This window comes from Micrasema longulum, unplaced genomic scaffold, assembly GCF_059751315.1.
Source record: "Micrasema longulum isolate JH-2025_06_02 unplaced genomic scaffold, ASM5975131v1 h1tg000826l, whole genome shotgun sequence".
Lineage (NCBI taxonomy): Eukaryota > Metazoa > Arthropoda > Insecta > Trichoptera > Brachycentridae > Micrasema > Micrasema longulum.
This window is the reverse complement of record NW_028278018.1, coordinates 250,483-272,224: the sequence shown is the minus strand read 5'-3', so window position 1 is coordinate 272,224 and position 21,742 is coordinate 250,483. Positions and strand designations below refer to the sequence as shown.

At 36.2% G+C, this 21,742-nt stretch overlaps 1 protein-coding gene across 1 annotated transcript in view; it reads right to left on the bottom strand.

Moving 5' to 3' along the window:
- Positions 1-378: 378 nt before the first annotated feature.
- Positions 379-21,742, bottom strand: part of Drgx (Dorsal root ganglia homeobox) — a 153,173-nt gene continuing 131,809 nt past the window's right edge. The window contains exons 8-9 of the mRNA XM_088230899.1: positions 4,382-4,491; positions 379-2,244 (exon numbers count right to left, since the gene is read on the bottom strand). Coding sequence (XP_088087025.1) covers positions 1,949-2,244; positions 4,382-4,491 — 406 coding nt within the window. The 3' untranslated portion in view covers positions 379-1,948. The remainder of the gene's footprint in view (positions 2,245-4,381; positions 4,492-21,742) is intronic.

Sequence of the window (21,742 nt, the reverse complement as noted above, 5' to 3'; positions counted from 1 at the left end):
CCCTTTCCAGGAATCGAACTCGGGACTTCGAGGATGCATCTCCACTCGATTTCCTTTTTAAGATGTTTACTTGTACAACTGGTTGTGATCGAATCGATTTCGCCGTCATCCGCACTCGATGGTACCTAGGGCATCGGATACCGATCCGATCATAAGGTAAGACAACCATTTTTATAATCGAACTCGAGCGTGTTTTTCTGCGTGGCGCTGACCACAAGACTAGCATTGTGTTAATAAATAATATCGTAGATAGCTAGAAAGATACCTCCTGGTGTTAAAATGTGATGTCTGAGTATTACGGACCATGGGAATTAAAAGAGTTGTTTTTGTTCATTTATTTATTACATCCATCGCTACAATCTTTTTATTAAAGCTACCTAACAATCGGAACTCCCCGCAGAATATACTTCACAATAACAGCTGTTAAACATTTCTTAGTTTTATATTATTTACAAGATGAAGAACACTTTATACTTACTAACTCTACGTCAGTGAACGGTATATATTATATAGAATACAGTACCTACTCACTCGAGTAACGGGTACCTATGCACTATCGGTGTGGGTTTATCGGAACTACACGAGTATGTGGGCATATTGCGGGAACACGATACTAGGTATTAATCTCACTATAACGATCGGGTTGAACGAATTCGCGGTAGTACCGGTAGGTACTCACGCGAGTCACAGGAGTCACTCGGGTATGCTGAATTTCTTTTAGATTACTACTCGTACCTTCGAGTGAATTATCTATCAGTCAACAATATGATTCTTCGTTAATATAATTTTAGCATTCTCTTATCTTATTTCTACTTGGGGGAGAATTTCGATCATTTTTGACCGAAAATTGTACTGTTCCGCGGCTGATATCACAATCGCTATAATATCCGTAAGGACAAAATTTACCGGACCAACCCGAATGGCGAATATCACGTCATCAAAACTAAAAAGGTAGGTGTCTCTTCTCTAAGATTCTTTTAACTTCACATTTCCACAATGTATGAATGTATTGCGGGGTCTACGTTTATGGCGCGAAAAGAATGCGGTATTGTTGCGACGCTGCCCGGTGAGTTTTGATGAAAGTTAGAGCGTCGATATTCACACATTTATATTCGCAATGTGAGGATTTCTGCAGAATTTTACTCGGGAATAGTATTAATTTTGATAATCGGTAAATTACATTTAGGTTTGAATCCACGTTTTTTCTTGACATTGTTTTCATCCAAAGGTAAGGTTCGTGGTTCTTATTTTAATGTTTATTTTTTTACCGGTTCGACGTGTTTTACTTATATAGCATTAATTTTTAATCAAACCGTTAATTTTTAAGCTATTTCATCACTTCTGATTTCATATTTAATTATTAAAAATGGAAATAAAATAAAATATATATTAATAAAATACACACGCATTCATCGTGATGGTGAATCATAATTAGAATTTAGTTATTTTTTTATTTATGAAAAAGTAAAGCCACACCGTTAGTACTGTATTCATATTTATTGTTCAGTATTTTAACAATTTTGTGGGTTATTTGCTTCCGCTGCCTTTGTCTCTTGTTTAGCGTGATAAATCAATTATTCCGCTCTAAAATACTATGAATTTTGGTACTTTTTTGTATGCAGTACTATGGCTGCACACTTTTAGTATTTATAAGAAAACAAAACTGTTTTTATACTAAAAATCGAAATATCGATCTCGTTCATTAAAGCAGCCCGAACAGCACTAACGGCAAGGACCGATCGGGCCCTCCCCGGGAGCGGGAGCGGGAGCGGGGTGTTACTAGTCCGCCAGCGCCCCTCGCCGCCCGCGTCGCGAACGGACCCCGTCCATAGGTACGCGGCAGGTACGCATCGCGGAATAAAACTCATCGTAACACGACCGAAGTCGATGCAGACCGGATGAAGACAGTTTGCGAGTTAAGTACGGCTGCCCGCAGCCCCCAGCCCGCCTAGTCCTCCTCCTTGGGCGACGGGGACGGCGGCGCGGCGGGGGACGGAGCGCGGTTGAGCGCGTGCAGCGCCAGCGGCGGCAGCAGCGGCAGGCCGTGCAGGCCGCGCAGGCCGTGCAGGCCCTGCAGGCCGTGCAGGCCCTGCAGGCCGTGCAGGCCGTGCAGCAGCGCGGCCGAGTGCTCGCGCGCGCGCCGGCGCAGCTCCGCCACGCTGGACGAGCGCTGGTCGGGCGCGGGCGGGGACGGCAGCAGCGACAGCGGCTTCATGGGGCAGCAGGAGCACAGCCCGGGGAACCCTGTAGACGGCGACTCTTTTAATGTTCGTTTAATCATTAGGTATGCTTAGTTTTATCTCAACATTAACAACGGTATATCGCTGTCAAACAAAGTTGTAAATTGTATTGTATCGATCATATTTGTGTTTCAAAGCAAAACCTAAATAGATAGCCTCACGCCTAAAGCTGGTTTTAATCTCTATGAAACAATTTTTTTATACATATAGAAGCTCTTAAATTTCGAATGAAATTTTTTTTTAAATTCTGAACATACAACGACATATTATTATCTATTGCTTTTAGTGTTTTCCCGAAAACAATTCTGTTTTTTTAACCAATGTTGAACATTGCTATTTAAATATTGCACAGTCTAGGGAACCAGATCAGTTGTATTGACATTTTTCACATTAGCCAAATGAAGTTTCAACTTGCTATTAAAGAAATAGTTTAGGATTTTGACTTATGTTCAAGTATTTATGATCATTTATAAAAAGAGAAACATAAATCTATAAATAAATACACGTCAAATATATTTATAAACGTACGACTGCATATTTGTTTTTTTTTTAGTTTTAAAATTTAAATTTTATTATCTTTAATTATTTGTTTTTTTAAAAGGAGCTCTGCGCTGGTTTGGACATGTAGAACGAATGGACAGCGAAAGAACGGCTAAGAATATTTACAATGCGAATATTGATGGATGCAGAAATAGAGGTAGACCGAGAAAGACATGGCATGACCAAATCCAACAAATACTTGAAGATGGACATGTCAAAAGTCGGAATAATCGGCGCGCGTGCATGAGAAGATGTATGAATGTAGAAGAAGCGAGATCTGTATGCAAAGATAGAGTGATGTGGCGTTCTATCCTCTCTGCCTGCCCTTACGGGGAAACGGCGTGATGGTTTGTTGTTGTTGTTATTGTTATGATATTATTTTATAATTTTGTCATAGAACACTGTATGTTAATTGTATTTATTTTTATAAAAGTCATTTGTGCCGAGTATACTGTATACACTGATAAATAAATAAATAAATTGCATTCTGCCTACAGAATGAGTTAGTTTAGTGTTTTTTTTTTATTTCGTAGTTTTTAATATCACTTTTAAATTAAGTATTTTTTTTATTTCAGTTTTTTGTACCGTATTATCAGCGCTATGATTTTTTCATGTTTTGTATTACTAATATTACTCCACGTGTGACGTCTTAAGTTCTCTTCCGCTTCTTCTCGGTCAATTCTGCCGATTGGTCTGTTAAATTACCGTAAAACGGAAATCTTTCACAACTCCATTATCATTGGTTGACTCATATGACATATATGACAGATAACATTTTTTGTATCCAATTTCTTGTCGGGCTGAAGTTCCTCATATTATTTCCCCCAGTTTTTACGCATTATTGTGTCTCTGAAACATTTAACCGACAAACCATCACGCCATTTCCCCATAGCCATTTAATATGTCTTTTTTTTCTGATTATTACGACTTTTGACATGTCAACGACGGACATGTCCGTCTTCAAATATTTGTTGAATTTGGTCATGCCATGTCTTTCCTAGTTTTCCTCGTTTTCTGTATCTTTCAACTTCCGGATCGTAAGACATTTTAGCCATTCTTTCGCCGACCGTTTGGTCCACGTGTTCAACTAATTTCTTACAATTCGCTCCACGTGTTCAACTCATTTCCTTCAATTCCTTTTTTGATTTTGATTGTCTCAACCTAACAATTCAACCGGTAACATAACTTTTTACCCTCAGAATTATCATGAATAAAATCGCAGGATAACTAGGAATAATAAGAAATGAAATCAATTATGAGTAATAAGAACTAACTAGCCCATGCATCTAGGACTCACTATCCCGTGTAACTAGGTCTCACCAGCTCGTGTAGCTGAGACTCACCAGCCTGTGTGACCAGGACTCGCTAGCCTTTGTAAATGGAACTCACCCTCCTGCGTAACTGGGACTCACCGGCTTGTGTAACTGAGACTCACAAGCCCGTATGACCGGGACTCGCCGGCCTATGTAAATCGACCTCACTATCCTGCGTCACTGGGACTCACACTGGGTTGCATAACTGAGACTCGCCGATTTGTGTTACTGTAACTCACCAGCCTGGATAACAAGGACTCGATATTATGTAATTTAACGGGGACTCACCTTTGAGCGGCGGGAAGAGTGGCTGACTGAAGTGCGGTAAACCGGACAGGTGAGGGGGAAAGAAGAGAGGAGGTGCAGGTCTGGAACCGTCCAAGGGGCGGAATCCACCACTGAAACAATAAAAAGTCACGTTACACTTTATTGCTGTATACATATTTGTATAGACGTGTAGTCTCCGCGTCTCTTACCAGTCAATGCGCTTGGAATAACATTTTTCGGATTGATAAGTTTGCGGTCACTGATGACCGGTTTTGTTTTAAATGTATGTACGTAAAGAATTATTAATGCCTACGCGAAAGTCTGCAGTTGAAAACCCACCCATCGACCCGCAAGTTTTGTCCCGGGGGGCTCCGATATAAATATAATATTTTTTTTTTTTTTTTTTTTATTTAAATTTTTATTGATAAACCCTTACGGGTTACATACATTTAACAAAATGTTTTCACTTTTAAAATTCAAATTCTACTGTTAATAATAATATTTTTAACATCTTTTGTAAAGGTTGCCTGAGTCTTTTGTTTAGTTTTGTCTGGTAGTTTATTGTATAATTTCAGTCCATGGTTTATAAGTCTCGATTGTCCTTTTCTCGTTTTAAAAGATTGTATATGATATTTTTCTGAAATTCTCGTATTGTGTTCATGTTTACTACAATTTTTTTCAAGTTTTAATTCTTCGTCTACAATTACATCAGTGGCTAATTTATGAATAAATTTTAAAGATTCTAGTTTAAAGAGTTCAGTTACGTTTAATTGTTTAGTTTGTTCAAAAAGTTCTTTAGTTGCTGTTAGATAGGGAAGGTCATATACTAACTTTAATATTTTATTTTGCTGTCTTTGTAGTCTGTTTATGTCATTTTGATATCCTGTTCCCCATAGTAGTTGCATATAACATATTTTAGTTTTAACATATGCTTCATACATTAAAATTTTTTCCTTTATTGGAACAAAGTTTTTGATTTTAAAAAATAGACTCGATAAAGTTGCCACTTTGCTAATTAAATTGTTGATATGAATTGTCCATGTCAATTGTCTGTCTATTGTTAGTCCTAAATATTTAACATGTTCAATTTCAGTTAGTCGTTCATTATTTATGTAAGCATCTACTTTGTGACATTTTTTTCTAGATTCAAAATGGATAATATTGCATTTTTTTTCATTAAGTGTAAGTAAGTTTGTGTTTGTCCATTTAGTCAATATAGTAAGGTCTTCGTTTATGTCATTGTTTGTTAATACGTCTGTTTGATTTTTATAAAAAAGTCCAATGTCATCGGCATACATAATAATTTTCCCTTTAAAATTATACAGTGATAAGTCATTAATATATAAAATATATAACAGTGGACCCAAAATAGATCCTTGTGGGACTCCAAAATTTACTGTTTGTATTTTACTTTTTTTTTCATTTACAAAGGTATACTGCTTCCGATTAGTTAAGTATGATTTTAATAGTTTGTATTCTTGAGATTTTACTCCTATATCATTTAATTTTTTTATCATGGTCTCAATGTGAACCGTATCAAAAGCTTTTTTAAAATCTAATATTACTCCTGTGGTTGGAATTTTAGCATCCATATTTGTTTGAATATAATTAATCAAATTTACTAGAGCGGTTCCAGTTCCTTTTTTTTCTTGAAAACCATGTTGGTTTAAGCATATTATATTAAGATTTTTAATATGTCCCATTAATCGTTTATGAATACATTTTTCAAAGATTTTATTAAATACAGTTAAATTTGCTATAGGTCTATAGTTACTAGGTTCCGTTCGATCTCCACCTTTAAATATAGGACAACAACAAATTACACAAATTAACAAATACAAAGAGAGAAATTAAATTCGGTAATATTTATAATAAATTTACACTAAGAGAAGGGAATATAATAAAGAAGGACTGCAGGTGATATGGTAATTTTACTATAAATACTTAATGATTTTCTAGATTTGATTAAAATGTATCAATCAAAGTAATACATTTAAAAAATAGCGCTCTGTGATACTTGGTACTGGTATTCGACGTTGCGCGGCGCTCAGTCGTCCCGAGGATCGTAATGAAATATTCACTTAACGGCGCTTTAATTATTAAATAAGGGAATTCGGTAAATTTTAATTAGTAAGACAAGAAGATCCCCCGCTCGCCGTTTAATTCCTCCGAACCATCTGCTGCTCCTAATACATTATGCAATAACAATTAGTTTTAATAATCCGCTAAGATATGACAGATTAAATATGACAACGGCAAACACGGTAACGGGTAACGACATTAATTATTTACTGAGACAGTCGACTCCGCGCTCCGCTCCGCGCGCTGCGCGACTGTAGCTACCGTAGCGAGTGCTGCGAGTGCGAGCACCGCGCTCCATAACTCTGTTGTTAGAAATCCAGAATATCAATAATTGCAGGAGCATTAGACGCTCTTGCGGCCTCCGGCAGTCAGCCGACCGGGGGCGAGGTCCGACGCACTAACAAGTATTAATCTTTAAAACATGGCCAAAACCTCAAATCGCAAACCTTACAGAATATGGCTGTGTTCGGGTATCCGAATAGGTAGATAAACATGACGTCATATGACATGCATAATACTCGTGTTATGCCCAACACCGAGTCAAGTTTGCAGTCAGAACTTAACCTTTGTCAAACCCGCATGTCTGTTTTCTCGGCGCTCCATTTTGAATGAACTTTTCGTTGCATTAAAAAAAAGCTTTGCCGTGCTTTAGTGACTATTACAAAGAATAAAATTAAAGTACAAAGTACGTACATAATAAATATCTATTTTTTGGCCGTTATTTTATATTATACTTATCCTTTGTTCATGTTCAAACACGGCCGTAAAAGGGCGTCTAACTTTTGTATTTTTTTTACGTAAATTAGTGATTTCAAATATGTTCTACTCGTTTCTACTAAACAAAAACTATATGTTATTATAGTATAACTCTTCATTTAACATTTCTTTGAGAAAAAGTATGCCCGAGAGTACACATTTTTTTTTAAAGTTTTTTTTTTCTCCGCCAACTGAAATATATGATATATCGAGTTTTTAACTTTAGTTTTAAATTTTACAGATTTTGAAACTCAAAACCAAAAAAATCAAATCGTAACTCAAAAATACCTTCATGAGATAGTCAAAGGAAGTTCAGAAAGATTTTTGGACCAAAAACCTTAATATTTGGATGACGAAATTGTTCAAATTACGAAATGTTTAACTGAGCTGGTTGTTGCTTTCCGCAGCTAACTGAAAAGTTTTAAGAATGTTTACAAAACAAATGGCTCTCATGTAACCGCACAGAAGAAGTTTTAAAAAAAAAACATTTACAAATGAATACTGACATTTTCTTACCCGCTAGTATCTTCATAGGGGGTAGGCCGAGCAAAGAATTCGGAATATCGAGTGATCGCTCAAAACGCCGTAAAACAATGGAACTTAGAAAAAGTGAAGCGGCTGATAAATTGACGTATGTAGCACAGATGAGTCATCGAGCTGCAGGAAAAATTATTTAAAAAATTACAAAATTCCCGAGCAGAGCAACGAAATTTTAAAATAAAATGGGATTGCTCGTGGATGTGCCAAAAGCTGGCTTCGGTTACACCAATGATGGTAATACATGTCGTCAACGTTTTGAAGACCTTGGGGAATCTGCATTACTCACAGGAGTAAATCAAGAGTTTATTCATAGATTTAAGATAATTTTAGAAATAATTTCCAGTGGTTTCAAAATTGATATAGAAAAGTTTTCTAAATATGCATTTGACAGTGCAAAATACTATAAAAATCTATAGACATGGCAGCCGATGTCACCTACAGTCCACAAAATATTAATTTACGGACCTAGTGTCATTTCTCATGCCCTACTGCCAATTGGGCAATTATCAGAAGAAGCTGCAGAAGCAAGAAATAAGCATTTAAGGCAATACAGGCTAAATTTTTCCCGCAAATTTTCAAGAGTGGACTGTAACAAAAACATTTTAAATCGGCTTTTGTTAACGTCAGATCCATATTTAACTAGCAAGCGCCCTAAGTCAACAAAAGCAAAAGAGCTATTATCCAAAGATGCGTTAGAAATGTTAAAGCAAAACCAATTCACTGACAATACAAATGAAGACGAAGAAGAGAAAGAGGACGAGGAAGTGTGCAGTGAATAGAAATATATTATATATCATTCATGTTATCTGTCAAATTAGTCAAATAAAAATTTAAAAAAAATAAATTTTAAAAAAATAAATTTAAAAAAAATAAATTTAAAAAAAAATCTCTATTTCACCAAAAACACATTAAAATATAATTATTTGAATCAGAATTGAATTTTAAAAAAGTCCAATGTACTTTAATATGCATTTGCCTTTGATAAAATCTGTAAAATGGTTTTGGCCAGCTTTTCAGGCCAAATACCACTATGTGCGACGTTCGAACCCGCTTCCCTTTTTCTAATCGTGAGTTATTTACAACTCGTTGAAGCTGGCCTCTGAAATTTAAATATTTGGGTAAATCGTAATCATCAGTCTTAAAATTACGATAAACGTAAAACAATACATGTATTATTGTAATCTCATTGGAAATCGAATCCGGAACTCGCCGTGTTGTCATTGAAGTTAAGATTGAAAAACAAAGGAAGAAATTTAAGGTTTTTGAGCAAAAATCAACTGTATTTGGAACAAATAATTATAAAAATATTCACCACGAATATTACTATTTTATATTACAAGCATACATCGGGTCATTAATTTATTTAATTTCAGCACTTACTGAGTCAAATACTTGCTATGTTTAAATATGACCACAGTTCACCAGTGATAAATTATTAGTTCACTATATTTTTTCAGAAAACAAAAAAGTCATAAACAAATGAACACAAAATAAACGGACAATTACAGCGCGTTGTTTTAATTTCATACTTTTCAAAATCCAATTGAATACTATGAAATTTAATTTTAACCGCTCTTTTCCGTGCATTAATATAACCCAAAAATATTTGACAGCGCGTTCCGTGTGTTTACGCGTCGACAGTTGATAAATTACATAAGAAACATAAGGACTGTCAACTTTGTAGAACGTTGTCTCTGTCGCATCAGTCCGGTGTAAAATAATTAATAAATTACTGAGAGAGACAGCGCTTTAGGGCGCATGTCATCACTTCAACCCAAGCTTTGAAGGTCGAATTGTAACCGACGAAAATTAATCCATTTTTTTTCAAAGAATAGAGCTCAAATTCCTAGCCTCCAATTTAGTCGAACGTCCAACCTATGGCACAATGAAATAACATAGCATGGATTTATTAATATATTTTTTTAAATAAAATTTCTCAATGAGTAGGTAAACACACGAAACAGTTAACTATGAGGCCGACTAATCTCCACTCGATTTCTTTTAGCAAAATTTTCACCCGCTAGTAGAAACTAAATAAATAAAACCAAAAAAGAAAATAATAAATAAGTATCAACCCACCCTTATTTTACCGGACCGAGTGGATTGGCATAATACGCGTGAAATAGGCCCGTACTGACAGACACAATCAATCATTTTTAGAATAATAACATTTAAGATTAATTTCTCCCTATCCTGATCATGCTAATATCCTGAAAAATATAGGAAACTGAAAGATCCTGAAAAGGTCTGCTAAATATAATATATTATATAGCACATATTATTTGCCCATAAAATAACGACAACGAAATCAAACATGCACTTAAAGGATTCAATTATGAATTACTCAGAATCACTAAAAAACACTCGTCCAGAGTTTTGGTTTATCTTTAAGGTCCCGAGTTCGATTTCTGGCAGGGTGGATGTGAACCATTATTTTTAAAGGTTGTTTTAACTGCAATATTTAATTGTTCTCAGACTTGCATCTGACGCGTAGGACTGATCAATTTACGTTCACCCAACAGATGATCTTAATACGCTGCATCTGGTTTACAAATGCGGTGCCCCATGCACCATTGGGTGCGGTTAGGGGAAAGATAAATAAAAAAATATCTTAGTAACATAATGTAATATACGAGTAAGTGTTCAGTGTATATGCAAATTATTTATTTTATTTATTAATCATCGTCATTATCATAATTTCCCTCTCCGCACCTAGCGGCACACTAATCGCAGCGTATCTCGACAATATATCGTCACGTGAAGATAAGGTGATCAGGTTTACCCTTCAGACGGCAGTCCGGGGTCGATGAAATATTCTAGTGAAAAAACACCTCTATTTTTCATCTCAACCGTGTCGGGAATCGAACCCGAGACCTTTTGCTCGCTAAACAAGCGACATACTCGTAAATGTGTCGTCTACGAAAATTAAGGCATTCTTAAAATAATAACGGGTATGCTGAGTGTAAAACAAATGGTGTAGCACGAGGGAGCGTAGTGGGGCGCGTGCACCGCGAGTCCGCCGCACTATTACCATGTAATAAGGAATAGGGAAGAGCTACCCCTGCACAGGCCCCCCGCACCCTCTTTAACCTGTTATTTCTTTTTTAAATTCCCATTGCAAGATGGCGGACGTCTCATTTACTATTTAGGTCGGCATTACCTCTACCTCCCTCTCCCTCCTCCTCACCCCGCCCACGGTGAGAAGATTGCCTCTTTTTATTATCCTCCGCTGCTACCCCCCCCCTCTCCTACCCCCATCCCATCCACCCCGGCGCTGGCCGACGTTAACATCGTGATGTGTCGCCCCATTGTGCGTGGCTTCCGCCGTCATAATTTCACCTGAGGAGAAATCTAATATTGAAAGCGATAGAAAAAATAAGTGTCCATGTGCGAGTAATTTGTACCGTGTGGCAGTCGGCATCAGGCACATTCAGTGTCATTTTGTAGCGTTTAGTGCCGGAACCATGTCGAGTTTAATTTCAGCCCGTCGGCGTCGTCATTGTTTATGTTATTTAGGTTTTTGTGTATTTAAATTGCCTCTTTTATTATTCGTGCACTGTAATTTCTAGGCTTATGCGAACTCTTCGGTTCGAAGGCGAAAAGATGTCCTGTTTCTATAAAATATTCCGCTATTGCAGATCTTTCAGGGCGCCGTTTACGCTCTTTTATGTTCATCGACGCTTTTCTTTGCCGTTAACTTGGTATTTACCAGTACGTAAATACATATTTTTTCTGCAATTTTTCCGCACAATTCAGCCTGAAGATGGCTGCTGCAATGGTAGCCAAAACGTTGGAGCGAATCCAACTTAAACGGGATTACCCAAAAAAGAGACACATTGATAGCAGTGACCGCGGAAACCTATCTTCACGATGTTGTAAAAATCCAATGTTTTCTTGGAACTATTTTCCCCTTCGACTGTCGAATATAATATAGTCAATATAATTAAGTATTCTTTTCACGGAATATTCCAAATTTAAATGTTAAATGTTCGCTTTGTATTCATCGGTATTCCAGGATATGTATTGTTTTGACTGTGGGCTACAAAATGAAACATTAACCCCCCGAACAACGCAGTACGTAGTCTGGAAAGTAATTCTTTAACATAAAGATGAGATGAAGAAACCAAATTATTTTTCCCCGAAGATGACTTATTCATGTTGTTGCTCGGAGAGAGAATTATAATTTAAATCGTATTTTTACGGAATACTGAATAATTAAAACATTTCAATTTGATAATCTTCCTTAAAAGAATGAAAAATGTAAAAGCTCCGAGAATTTCAATCAGTTTTGCTGAACGATAATAATACAATAGCGGAAGGGGGGGGAGGGTAGGAGGGGATCTGCTCTTAAATAGTTAATTTGCAAAATTTCCGCTTCAGACAAAAGAAAAATAAGCCGGTTTCGTAAATTAAAAACTCGGAAACAGGTAAAAAATAATAAGATGGAACACCTCCCCCTCATCCGTCCCTCCCAACCCCTCGGTGTATTAATGCAGGACAGGGTAGTCCAAATAATGGAGAGTTAATTTATTACGTGAGAATTGATATTACAGTAGCTATTGCGCCGTACTTGTAGGGGTACATAATCGATAAACTGAAAGAATTATGAAACTCACATTTTAGGTATTTTATACAAGTCTAAATATTTCGTGAGCTGCTGGTAGCATTACTTTAACGAATATTTTCGGTGGTTCTGAAAACATTATACTACAATTTTACTGTTCTTTTTTACATTTCAATCGCTTACCTGCTAACCTAACCTAACCTTACTTTTTGTGTGGATATTTAACATACGAGTACCTATCTGGAAATGTCGTTTGGTCATGGTTGCATTATTTTGAGTGAGAGATTCTTCTTTATTACATTTATATTGCTCCAAATAAGAAAAATAAATAGGAAATAAAAGATTAAATGGGACCCGAATTGCTTATTTCGTAACGTGTAATCCTGAATCGACTGTTTCTTGCTAGAATGACATATATATATATACTTGGATAATTTATATAGCGCCATTTTTGTGAAAATCACCTCAAGGGCGCTGTACAATTAATAAATATCCCAGTACGTCTTGCAGCTTCTAGTTCCTCGTTTTCAATTAAGATCAATAAAAAATTATAACAGATAGGAGCTAGATTACAACACGTCTTGCAGCTACTAAGCGCATAGACGATTGGAATTCTAGACCCCATTTACAAAATTGAGGTATTTTAAAGGTGATATATGAAAGGTAGATAACCAATCATCGTGCAGCTACAAAGCGCATGGACGAGTGGAATTCTAGCAAAGTTAGAATGATATCAATAAATTTACAAAAAATAGAGCATAGTAGTAAGTTTGTCAAGTGTTCATGCCAAGAAGTAAGCAATAAAAAACTAAATAAATAAAGCACTGTATCAACTCCATGGTTAACAAAGGGAGATAGATGTCCGAAGAGAATCTTTTGTAGACAGTAGGTTGATACCGTCACCATGTGGTCCACTGGCTGCTGGAGAATTTCTGGAAACGCACTTGTGTAGACTGGGGGATTATGCATATTGTTCCTGATTGATTTGGTGTCCATTTTGGTCCGTATTATTTCATTTTATGAGACGCAACATTCCTGTTCAATTCACTGTTTTACTGGAATATTACACAAACGCGTGTATGAGCGGTTTGATTTATCATTTTGTATGTTATTAGAAGGCAGATATTTGAAATATTATGTATAATATGTATATATATTATGTGATATATCTTATTGAACATCATGTGACGTGACCGTGATGCCGACGCCCGACGCCCGACGTCAGTGGTGCGCAGGGCACTTTATTGGTTCACCAAATGCGGGATATCTCGACAAGTTGTATTACGAAGGTTAAGTTATTATTCAAGTCCAGGGACAGTAAATTGCAGCGTAAAAGCATCTTTTCACTTATATGTTATATTGATCTAGCCGGAAATCGAACCCGAAACATCTCGTCCGAACTCTTAAACCACTACACTACTTGGCCGACCTTTGTGCTCTCGATTAACTTATTTGGGATTTTTACCTGAAAGTTCCCAGTCCGAGTCGAAAACGCTCTTCCGGGATTCTGGTTCTATTTATTTATTTATAACTTCAAGTAAAAAAATACATGTAATTTTCCAGCCAACCTAAAAACAGACATGGTAAATGAAAAATGTAATATTACAAACGCATAACTGTATTCTCGAATAGATGCTGCTAGTTCAGACCATGAATATGAGCAAAACTAAGCTTATGGATCATTGATCGACTATAAGCTATTTATGTCGTAGAACACAACAAGTTAAAATTGGTAATATTACTAGCGAAGAAAAAAACATTGATTTTGGTGTACCGCAAGGTAGTGTTTTGGGTCTGATTTTGTTTATTTTATATATTAATGATCTATGTCTGACACACATTAAACATTGTGATATTATTGCATTTGTAGATGACACTGCTCTTATTTTTAGAAGTGACAAATGGGATGAAACTTTTTCTGCCGCTCAAAACGGTGTCAATATAATAAAAATTTGGCTGGATAACAATCTCTTAACTTTAAATATTGACAAAACACTATACCTGACATTTAGTAAAACCACAGTGGGACAGCCTCAACAAAACCTTCAATTAAAAATATGCTCTGAAATACTTGAATCAGTACACCATATAAAATATTTGGGAATAATTATTGATAAATATTTTAAATGGACAAAACACATACAATATATAACACAAAAAAATAGAAAACTTTCCCATTTCTTCAAGTTGATATGTAACATCTTATCTCTAATTAAACTCAAACAATTATATTATATTTTATGTAACTCAAATACACTTATGGCATAATAGGATAGGGAGGCACACATAAATCAATACAAACCTCTCGAATCTGCTCAAAAATCTATTATTAAAATAATTTTTAAAAAGCCGTTCAGGTACCCCAGCGTCAAGTTGTTCGAGGAATTTGATATAATAGATATATTAGATATAAGGCAATTATATATATCTAGAATAATTTTAATTGTGAAAGCAAATTATTCTACCCAATCCCAAAAGGAACACTCCCATACTACCAGAAGTCAAACTAAAGGATGGGTCATGGGGTTTACCACAAATTTTGAATTCGGGCAAAGAAATTTTAGATCTCTGGGCCCCAAAACATTCAATATGTTCAACATTGCAAAACCATGACCCGCATTATATTAAACAAATTTGTAATAAAATGGTTACTAGATTTAGGTAGAGAAAAATCGGAAAACTTACTAAAAAACATTCTAAAATAATAAATGGTGTATGTATTGTATGACTTTATAATAAATTAACTAGTAGGTAGTCATGTGATTGTTTATTTTTGTATAAAAATGTCTGCCTTAAAACAGGTTGTACCTAGTTAGGCAGACTAGACATAATCCAGAGAAATCTATTACCTAAGTATGTATGTAGTTGATAAAAAAATTGTAATTTTTGTTAAAAAAACCATTATTATTATTATTTTTATTATTATTGTTCATTATTTGTGAGCCAAAATAAAAACATGAAACTACGCAACCTATTTGTTTTCCATTCAGTAAAATGTGAATATTGTACGAACACGAAATGTGTTGGATTTATATAGTAAATAGTAAATAGTAGCGCGGAATAACTTTATTAAGGCATACTCGTGCCTAATGATGTCTAACCGAGAAAATCTAATTAATAAAAATGTAATTAATTTTTGGCAAAGTTCGATGGGAACTTGATATGGAATCGCTAGACGGAGTAAGGTCTGTCCGCGGAAGGAGGGGAGGGGGGAGGTAAACGAAAACCAAATGTACGAAATATCCTTCAGGTAAAGCCCGCCAAGGTACCGCCGTAATATGATAATGGAGGTCCATCCTCAGATGAGAGTAATCGCATTAAATCCCCGATTTATATCGCCCAGTCCCAGTCCGTCCCCAAAGGGTTGCATTATATAATGCCGCGCTACTTGCTCTAAATAAAATTTGAAATTCAAAAAGCAAAATTTATACTGCTCGCAAAGAAAACCAGAAATTGAATTAATTTACTCTGCAACGGCAAAGCGGTGGCGGCGGCGGGTGGGCGGGGAAAGGGGGTAATCCCACCTTCCCTCCACCCCTCCTCACCGTCACCCTCCGGGGCCAGGCACAAGCAACCAAAGGAGGGTTTATCTTATCAAATTAAGGTGTTAACTATCATACCGCTGTCAAATCCTCTTGTCTCGCGTTTGCTTACAGAGATCGCTTTTTATGGGTACCTTCTGTAATAAACTCGTAGAAGGAGAAGAGTGCGTGATGTAGGTAGATTCTACTCGTATATCATGATGTTTGTAAAATACTAATCAATTAATTATTAATTATGTTTAAATTAAAATAATTTTGAAAACCTTACAAATAAAAGCGTAAATCGTCGTACTGGTTGAATCGATCGATAAAAACAGAAAAGTAATAAAAAATATTATAATTAATAAACTTCAGGACACGATCTTTAAGATAACGAAACTAATAATAACATACAGACCCGACGGTCTGTGTCTTTTGTATCATTCGATTCTAATGATTTTCATAAAAAGGAAATTATAAAGTAGTACCTTCATATTAGTCAAAGTCAAGCCAAAGTATATTGTAATTTCACAAAACGGTGAGGAATAATAGGTATGGACGATAGCCACCTCAAGTAGTGGAGTCCCGTTATCGGCTTCGGTCTGCAGGTACAGGGAGGATAGGAAGAGGGAGAACTGCCTCCGGAGCAATCCAACTTATGAAAAATTGACGTAAAATTTCATATTGACTGACATTTCCTTTTCCCTTAAGGAGCTTTGTGTATCTCCACTTCTCCCGAAGCCTTGATTCACTTTACCGCGGCTATATTCGATATTGGAATAAAGAAAGTGTATTAAAATGAGAAATTTCATTCCGCCTATTGATTCCTGGAGAAGGGGTCGGGAGGGCGGCATAGAGTTCCATAGAGTACCCCGCGGTATCTGTCATGATTTTAATGGACGTATTTTGAACAAACAAGATTATTCTTCATCCTTTACGGAAAACATTCAGCTGTGGTTTTTTCAAATATAATATCGGAAAATAGGAAGGAAAAGAGATTTACTAAATCACTTAGCATCGAAGATTCGACATTGAGGATACATTCGGACCGGACCGCGGACTCGAGAACGCTAGAATGAGGCGGCGACAGGCGGGTGTCGGTTGGGTATCCTCTCCGCACACAGTAGGTACTGCAACACACCGCGCGGTAGGTGTACTCCGGATTGAGCCATTATTCGAGGGGATTATGCGGTGAGCCTCCGCCATTACCGAACTGAGAATTGTAATACGCGGATTGCTGTTTTATTTTCGAGCAGGGATTAATATGCACTTTTTCACTTTGCCCCATTTTCTGTTGCGCTTTTATCCTGTTCCGCCATTCGGTAATGTAGCCCCACACACCTCTCTCCGCCTCCGCATTCTCCGCATATACCTACGCAGACGTAAGTAGAATAATGAGATGCAATATTTTAACTGGACATCCATTAGATGATTTGGCAATATTTTTTGCTTTAGACATATTTGAGTAAAAGAGTGCGTACTCTTTATAGAGTAGTAATCTACTTTATAAGTAGGTAGAATACTACTTACCTAGTAAGATATAATTCGATAAGTGGCTAAACGCTGTCGATACTATTTATTAAAAAATAAATGAAGCAAGCTTAAATGAAAAATATTTAATAAATCAACGCCTTGAAGTTGTCGCATCTGAATAGAATTCGGGTGTCATAAAGATAACACTATAATATGCCAAATCGGCATTTTAAAAAGCTCTAAAAATATTCTACTAGTGGTAATTGTCACTCAGCGTTATTTAATTATTAAATAATATTTTTCTCAACAACATTCCTCCGTGCATAGAGCACCGCATCGGCACTTCAACATGGTAGGCTAATGCGCTTACCGCTAGACGAAGAGCAGCTATCGAATCCGAGACTCCTCGCCTAGGGTTAAGGTTTTGTTTTCAAAGGCGTTTTTAAAGTTATCAAACCTGAAAGGAAACCTAACAATCCACACAGAACCCTAAATTGGTTTTACATTATTTTATTTAGAGATACGAGAAAATCTCCGTAATTTGGAGAAATAGAAAAATTAAAACTACTTTTAATAAAATGAGGGTACCTATATAGAATATGGAGATGCGATCAGCCAAGCCAACGTTAAACACTACACACTCTAAATAGTCCTAAACACATCACACGCACGCACTAATAAACGTGTAATTAATTCATATTTCCAGCGGGCAAACTCAATTGCTGGCGTTTTGTTCTTTTTTTTAATTTTCATGCTCCATTTTAATTGACCCTCTGAACTTTAATTTTAGTAAGATGATTGATGTTTCCCCCTCCCCTCCCCTCCCCTCCTTCTCCGCCGTTCGCGGTTTTCGTAACAGAGAAATTATTTTACTTTCACAAGTGTTAATCTAAAGTTATGCATATTCAAAAATCCTTTTTTATAAAGTATCACCGCGCACCGGGGTCTGAGAATCGAAATCTCCATCCGCGTATTATATGAACCGTCAATATTATTTCATCAGCTACTTATATTGAGTTCCCAACGAGCATTTCGAATTCAACGGACAAAGAAAACTCATAAATGACTCGGTATAACACTTGGTCGGGAAACGCGAGAACAAACTTGTAAAAATAAAAGAAAGGTGGAAATGTTTATTTATACTTAATATAAGTTTATAATCTCGTGGAAAACTTTTCTGTGTCGTTAATAACAATTTCAAAGTTCGCGGCGAGAAAACTAAGTTTTTTGCCCGAAATTCGTAAGGGAATAAAGCGATAAACATAATTTGAACCTTAAAAGGAACGCGAGTTCCCGTCAAAGGGAAATTGTCCGCCATTTTTCTAGACGTGGTGGGAAATTTGTACGTCAACGGAAAACGAGGTTAGAATCTATTACAGCGGCCTGTTTTACCTACACAGAAAGGAGAGGAAACCAATCTAATTTGGACTGAAAAATTCCATTCCGAATTCTAAAATGAAATATCAAAAGAGTTGAACGCGAATTGCCAGCAGCACCAGCGGATTGGACGCCATTTGCATTACTTTATCTCGTGGGTTAGGTTAGGTCCCTCCTCTACCTTCGGTGCTTACTGGGAGAGGGAGGGAGAGGGGAGATAAATGTAATCCGACGTAATTACTAACGATCTAATCAACCTTCACCTCTAGTGGAGACAACTTTACTACTCGGGAACGCAATAACCCGTCTTCCCGCTAATACAACACTTCGCACTGGAACAACGCACCGAGCACTCGCGGTTATAGAGCCAACTCCGCGGATGAGCGAACTCGCGCCGAGAAGATTATTACTTGTTACTCGGCTTTGTGTTTTTGTGATAAAATGATTCGTTCCGTGATTTGCATCCTCCAGTCTCTCGCCTCGAATACGGAGTCCGCCATTCCATAATGAGTCCCTAATTACATCAGCCACAGCGGATCCTCGCAGCGCGGAATAATTTATATATTCTGTTTCAGTAATTAATACTTCCGCCCGCCCCCGCCCCCACCCCTCCCCGGAGATGAGCTCCGAGCCTCCGGAGCTGGAGAACTCGACACAACCAGATGACTAATAAAGGATTGTTTCCAAACTTATGGACTGTTTACATTCGGATTTATTTCGGTTTTAATTAGATTCTAGAGCTAGAAATTAAAATGTTGTCTGAATGTACTCGAAGTATTCACTGAACTTCCCTTCGGAAGTCGGAAGTCGGAAGTGGCAAATAGAATCATGCCATGCCATAAATTAATACAGTTGTCGCAAACGTTTCTCTAATACAGAAATAAAGAAATATTTTCGTAATAAAATAAATAAATCGACTTTGTTTTTAATCAACAAAAAAAATCTACCGACCCGTAATAAAATTTACTTTGAAATAGAAAAACGTTTTAAATTCAACTTTCTTGACTTGTCTTTAACAATAAAAATATATATGAAAAAACGGTATTTAACGTAAACCAACATAAACAGACACAATTAATCATAATTCCTCAAATCATCCAATTGTCCATAAACATTCCGCATTCCATTCAATTATATATGGGTTAATTAACGTTCCACTAGATGATACTAATTTCAAAAAAGACCTTTACACAATAAAACAGATTGCTAATGATAATGGATATAATGAGAACATAATTGATAAAATATTAAATCAAAAACAAAAACGCGAACTTATAAATATAAATAAATATGTATATTCTACTCCCACAATAAATTAAGCTTACTCACCTACATAAACAACGGAGGCGGATTCTTTAATAAATGTCAATTTTTTTCAACAATTATCTTATTCCCTGCCATTTAAAATTAAACTTGCATTCTACACAACTAATACTGTAGGATCATTGTTAAAAAATCTCAAAAACAAAGTCCCTAAAGATAATAAATCTGGCATATACCAATTAAACTGTAATGATTGCGATTCACTCTACATTGGAACAACTGAAAGAAACATAATCATTAGAGTCTTTAATAAAGAACACTTAAGGTGCCTAAATAATGATATTTTTTCTGAATTCGCAAACCATCTCATCGAAAATAATCATTATTTCAATAAAAACATCGGATTCAAAGTTCTTCATGTGGAAAATAAAATATTCAAATTAGATGACTTGGAAATCTTAGAAATTAAAAAGCGATGCATAATAAAAAATATATAAAAAAATAACCAAATAAACAATATTTCTTTTAGTCCACTCATATCTAGTTTTGAGCGTATCAATCTCGAATTACGCTTTCCATCCTTACAAGACTAAGAGACTTGATTTATTAGTTCCATGCGAAGCACAATATTGATATGATAAAATAGGATAGAATTCATTACTTAAGTATACCTTGATAAATAAGCTTGTATAGCTTTAAAACCGGTCGGTAGAAAAAAAAAAAATAAGTGGTTAAAAACAAAGTTGTTTTATTTATTTTATTCTAATGAATAACCACAATATGAGTGGTTCAAATATAAAACAAAATTATAAATATTATTTACGTTCTTGTCATTTACCCAAAAATTTCGATTTTTAGACCATCTTATCTTAGCTGTAAATAAACATGTTAGAAAATTTGAAAATAGAGTTAAGCGGGGCTCAAACTTCAGACCTCCCGATTCGGAGTCCGCGACATTAGCCACAAGCCGTTCCTTTATCATAAATGAGTAGTTCTTTTTGATGAATTGTTATGGTGATTTTGCGTACAGAGACTTGAAGAACTGACCCGGAATAAAATTAATTTGTAAATAGATGCAAGTAGGCAAGTACCTACAGGTACACCTCGCACCATCTCCCGAAGGAATACCTCTGGTGAGTGTCGTCACGTGATCACATGCGCCGGTGTCTGTTGCGTTACGTCACGTCACGTCGCGTCACGTATACGTGCACCACTACCGCTACACGGGGCGGGCGGGAGCGGGGAGCTCCACTCTCCGCAACTCCTAATTCTAATACAATATGCACGTCTTGATACCCTCTGCCATAATCCATTACTCCGCTAGTTTGGTGAATTATTAAAATAACAGTCGTCAAATAATAGAGGAATTTGATTAATCCCAGTCTGTTTGATATGTAAATGGGTTTGCGCGGGAAACCTATCCCGAGTCCGCATACCCCCCTCTCTCTCGCCCCTCGTTCTATCCCGTACACTGTGGTTAAGAACTGTTTTACTGTATTGGAAAGGCCCTTCGTTTTAAATTGAATCAAATGATATATTTTGATTAAGTGCAAACATTCGCATTACACAATTGACTCAGATAGTCAAACAACAAACTTATAACTCTGCCGTAATCTAGCGACTGAAGCAAACGTGCTCCATTCTAAAGTCACGACGTTTCAATATTTATTTATTTAATTTTTCATTTCAAATTACATTTGTTTACATATTCACTAACATGTAGTGGCTTTTAACCAGCCATAATAACAAACAACACATTAAAATAATTTTTTTATGTGTATCGTGGAATGCGTGTCATTCTACGAT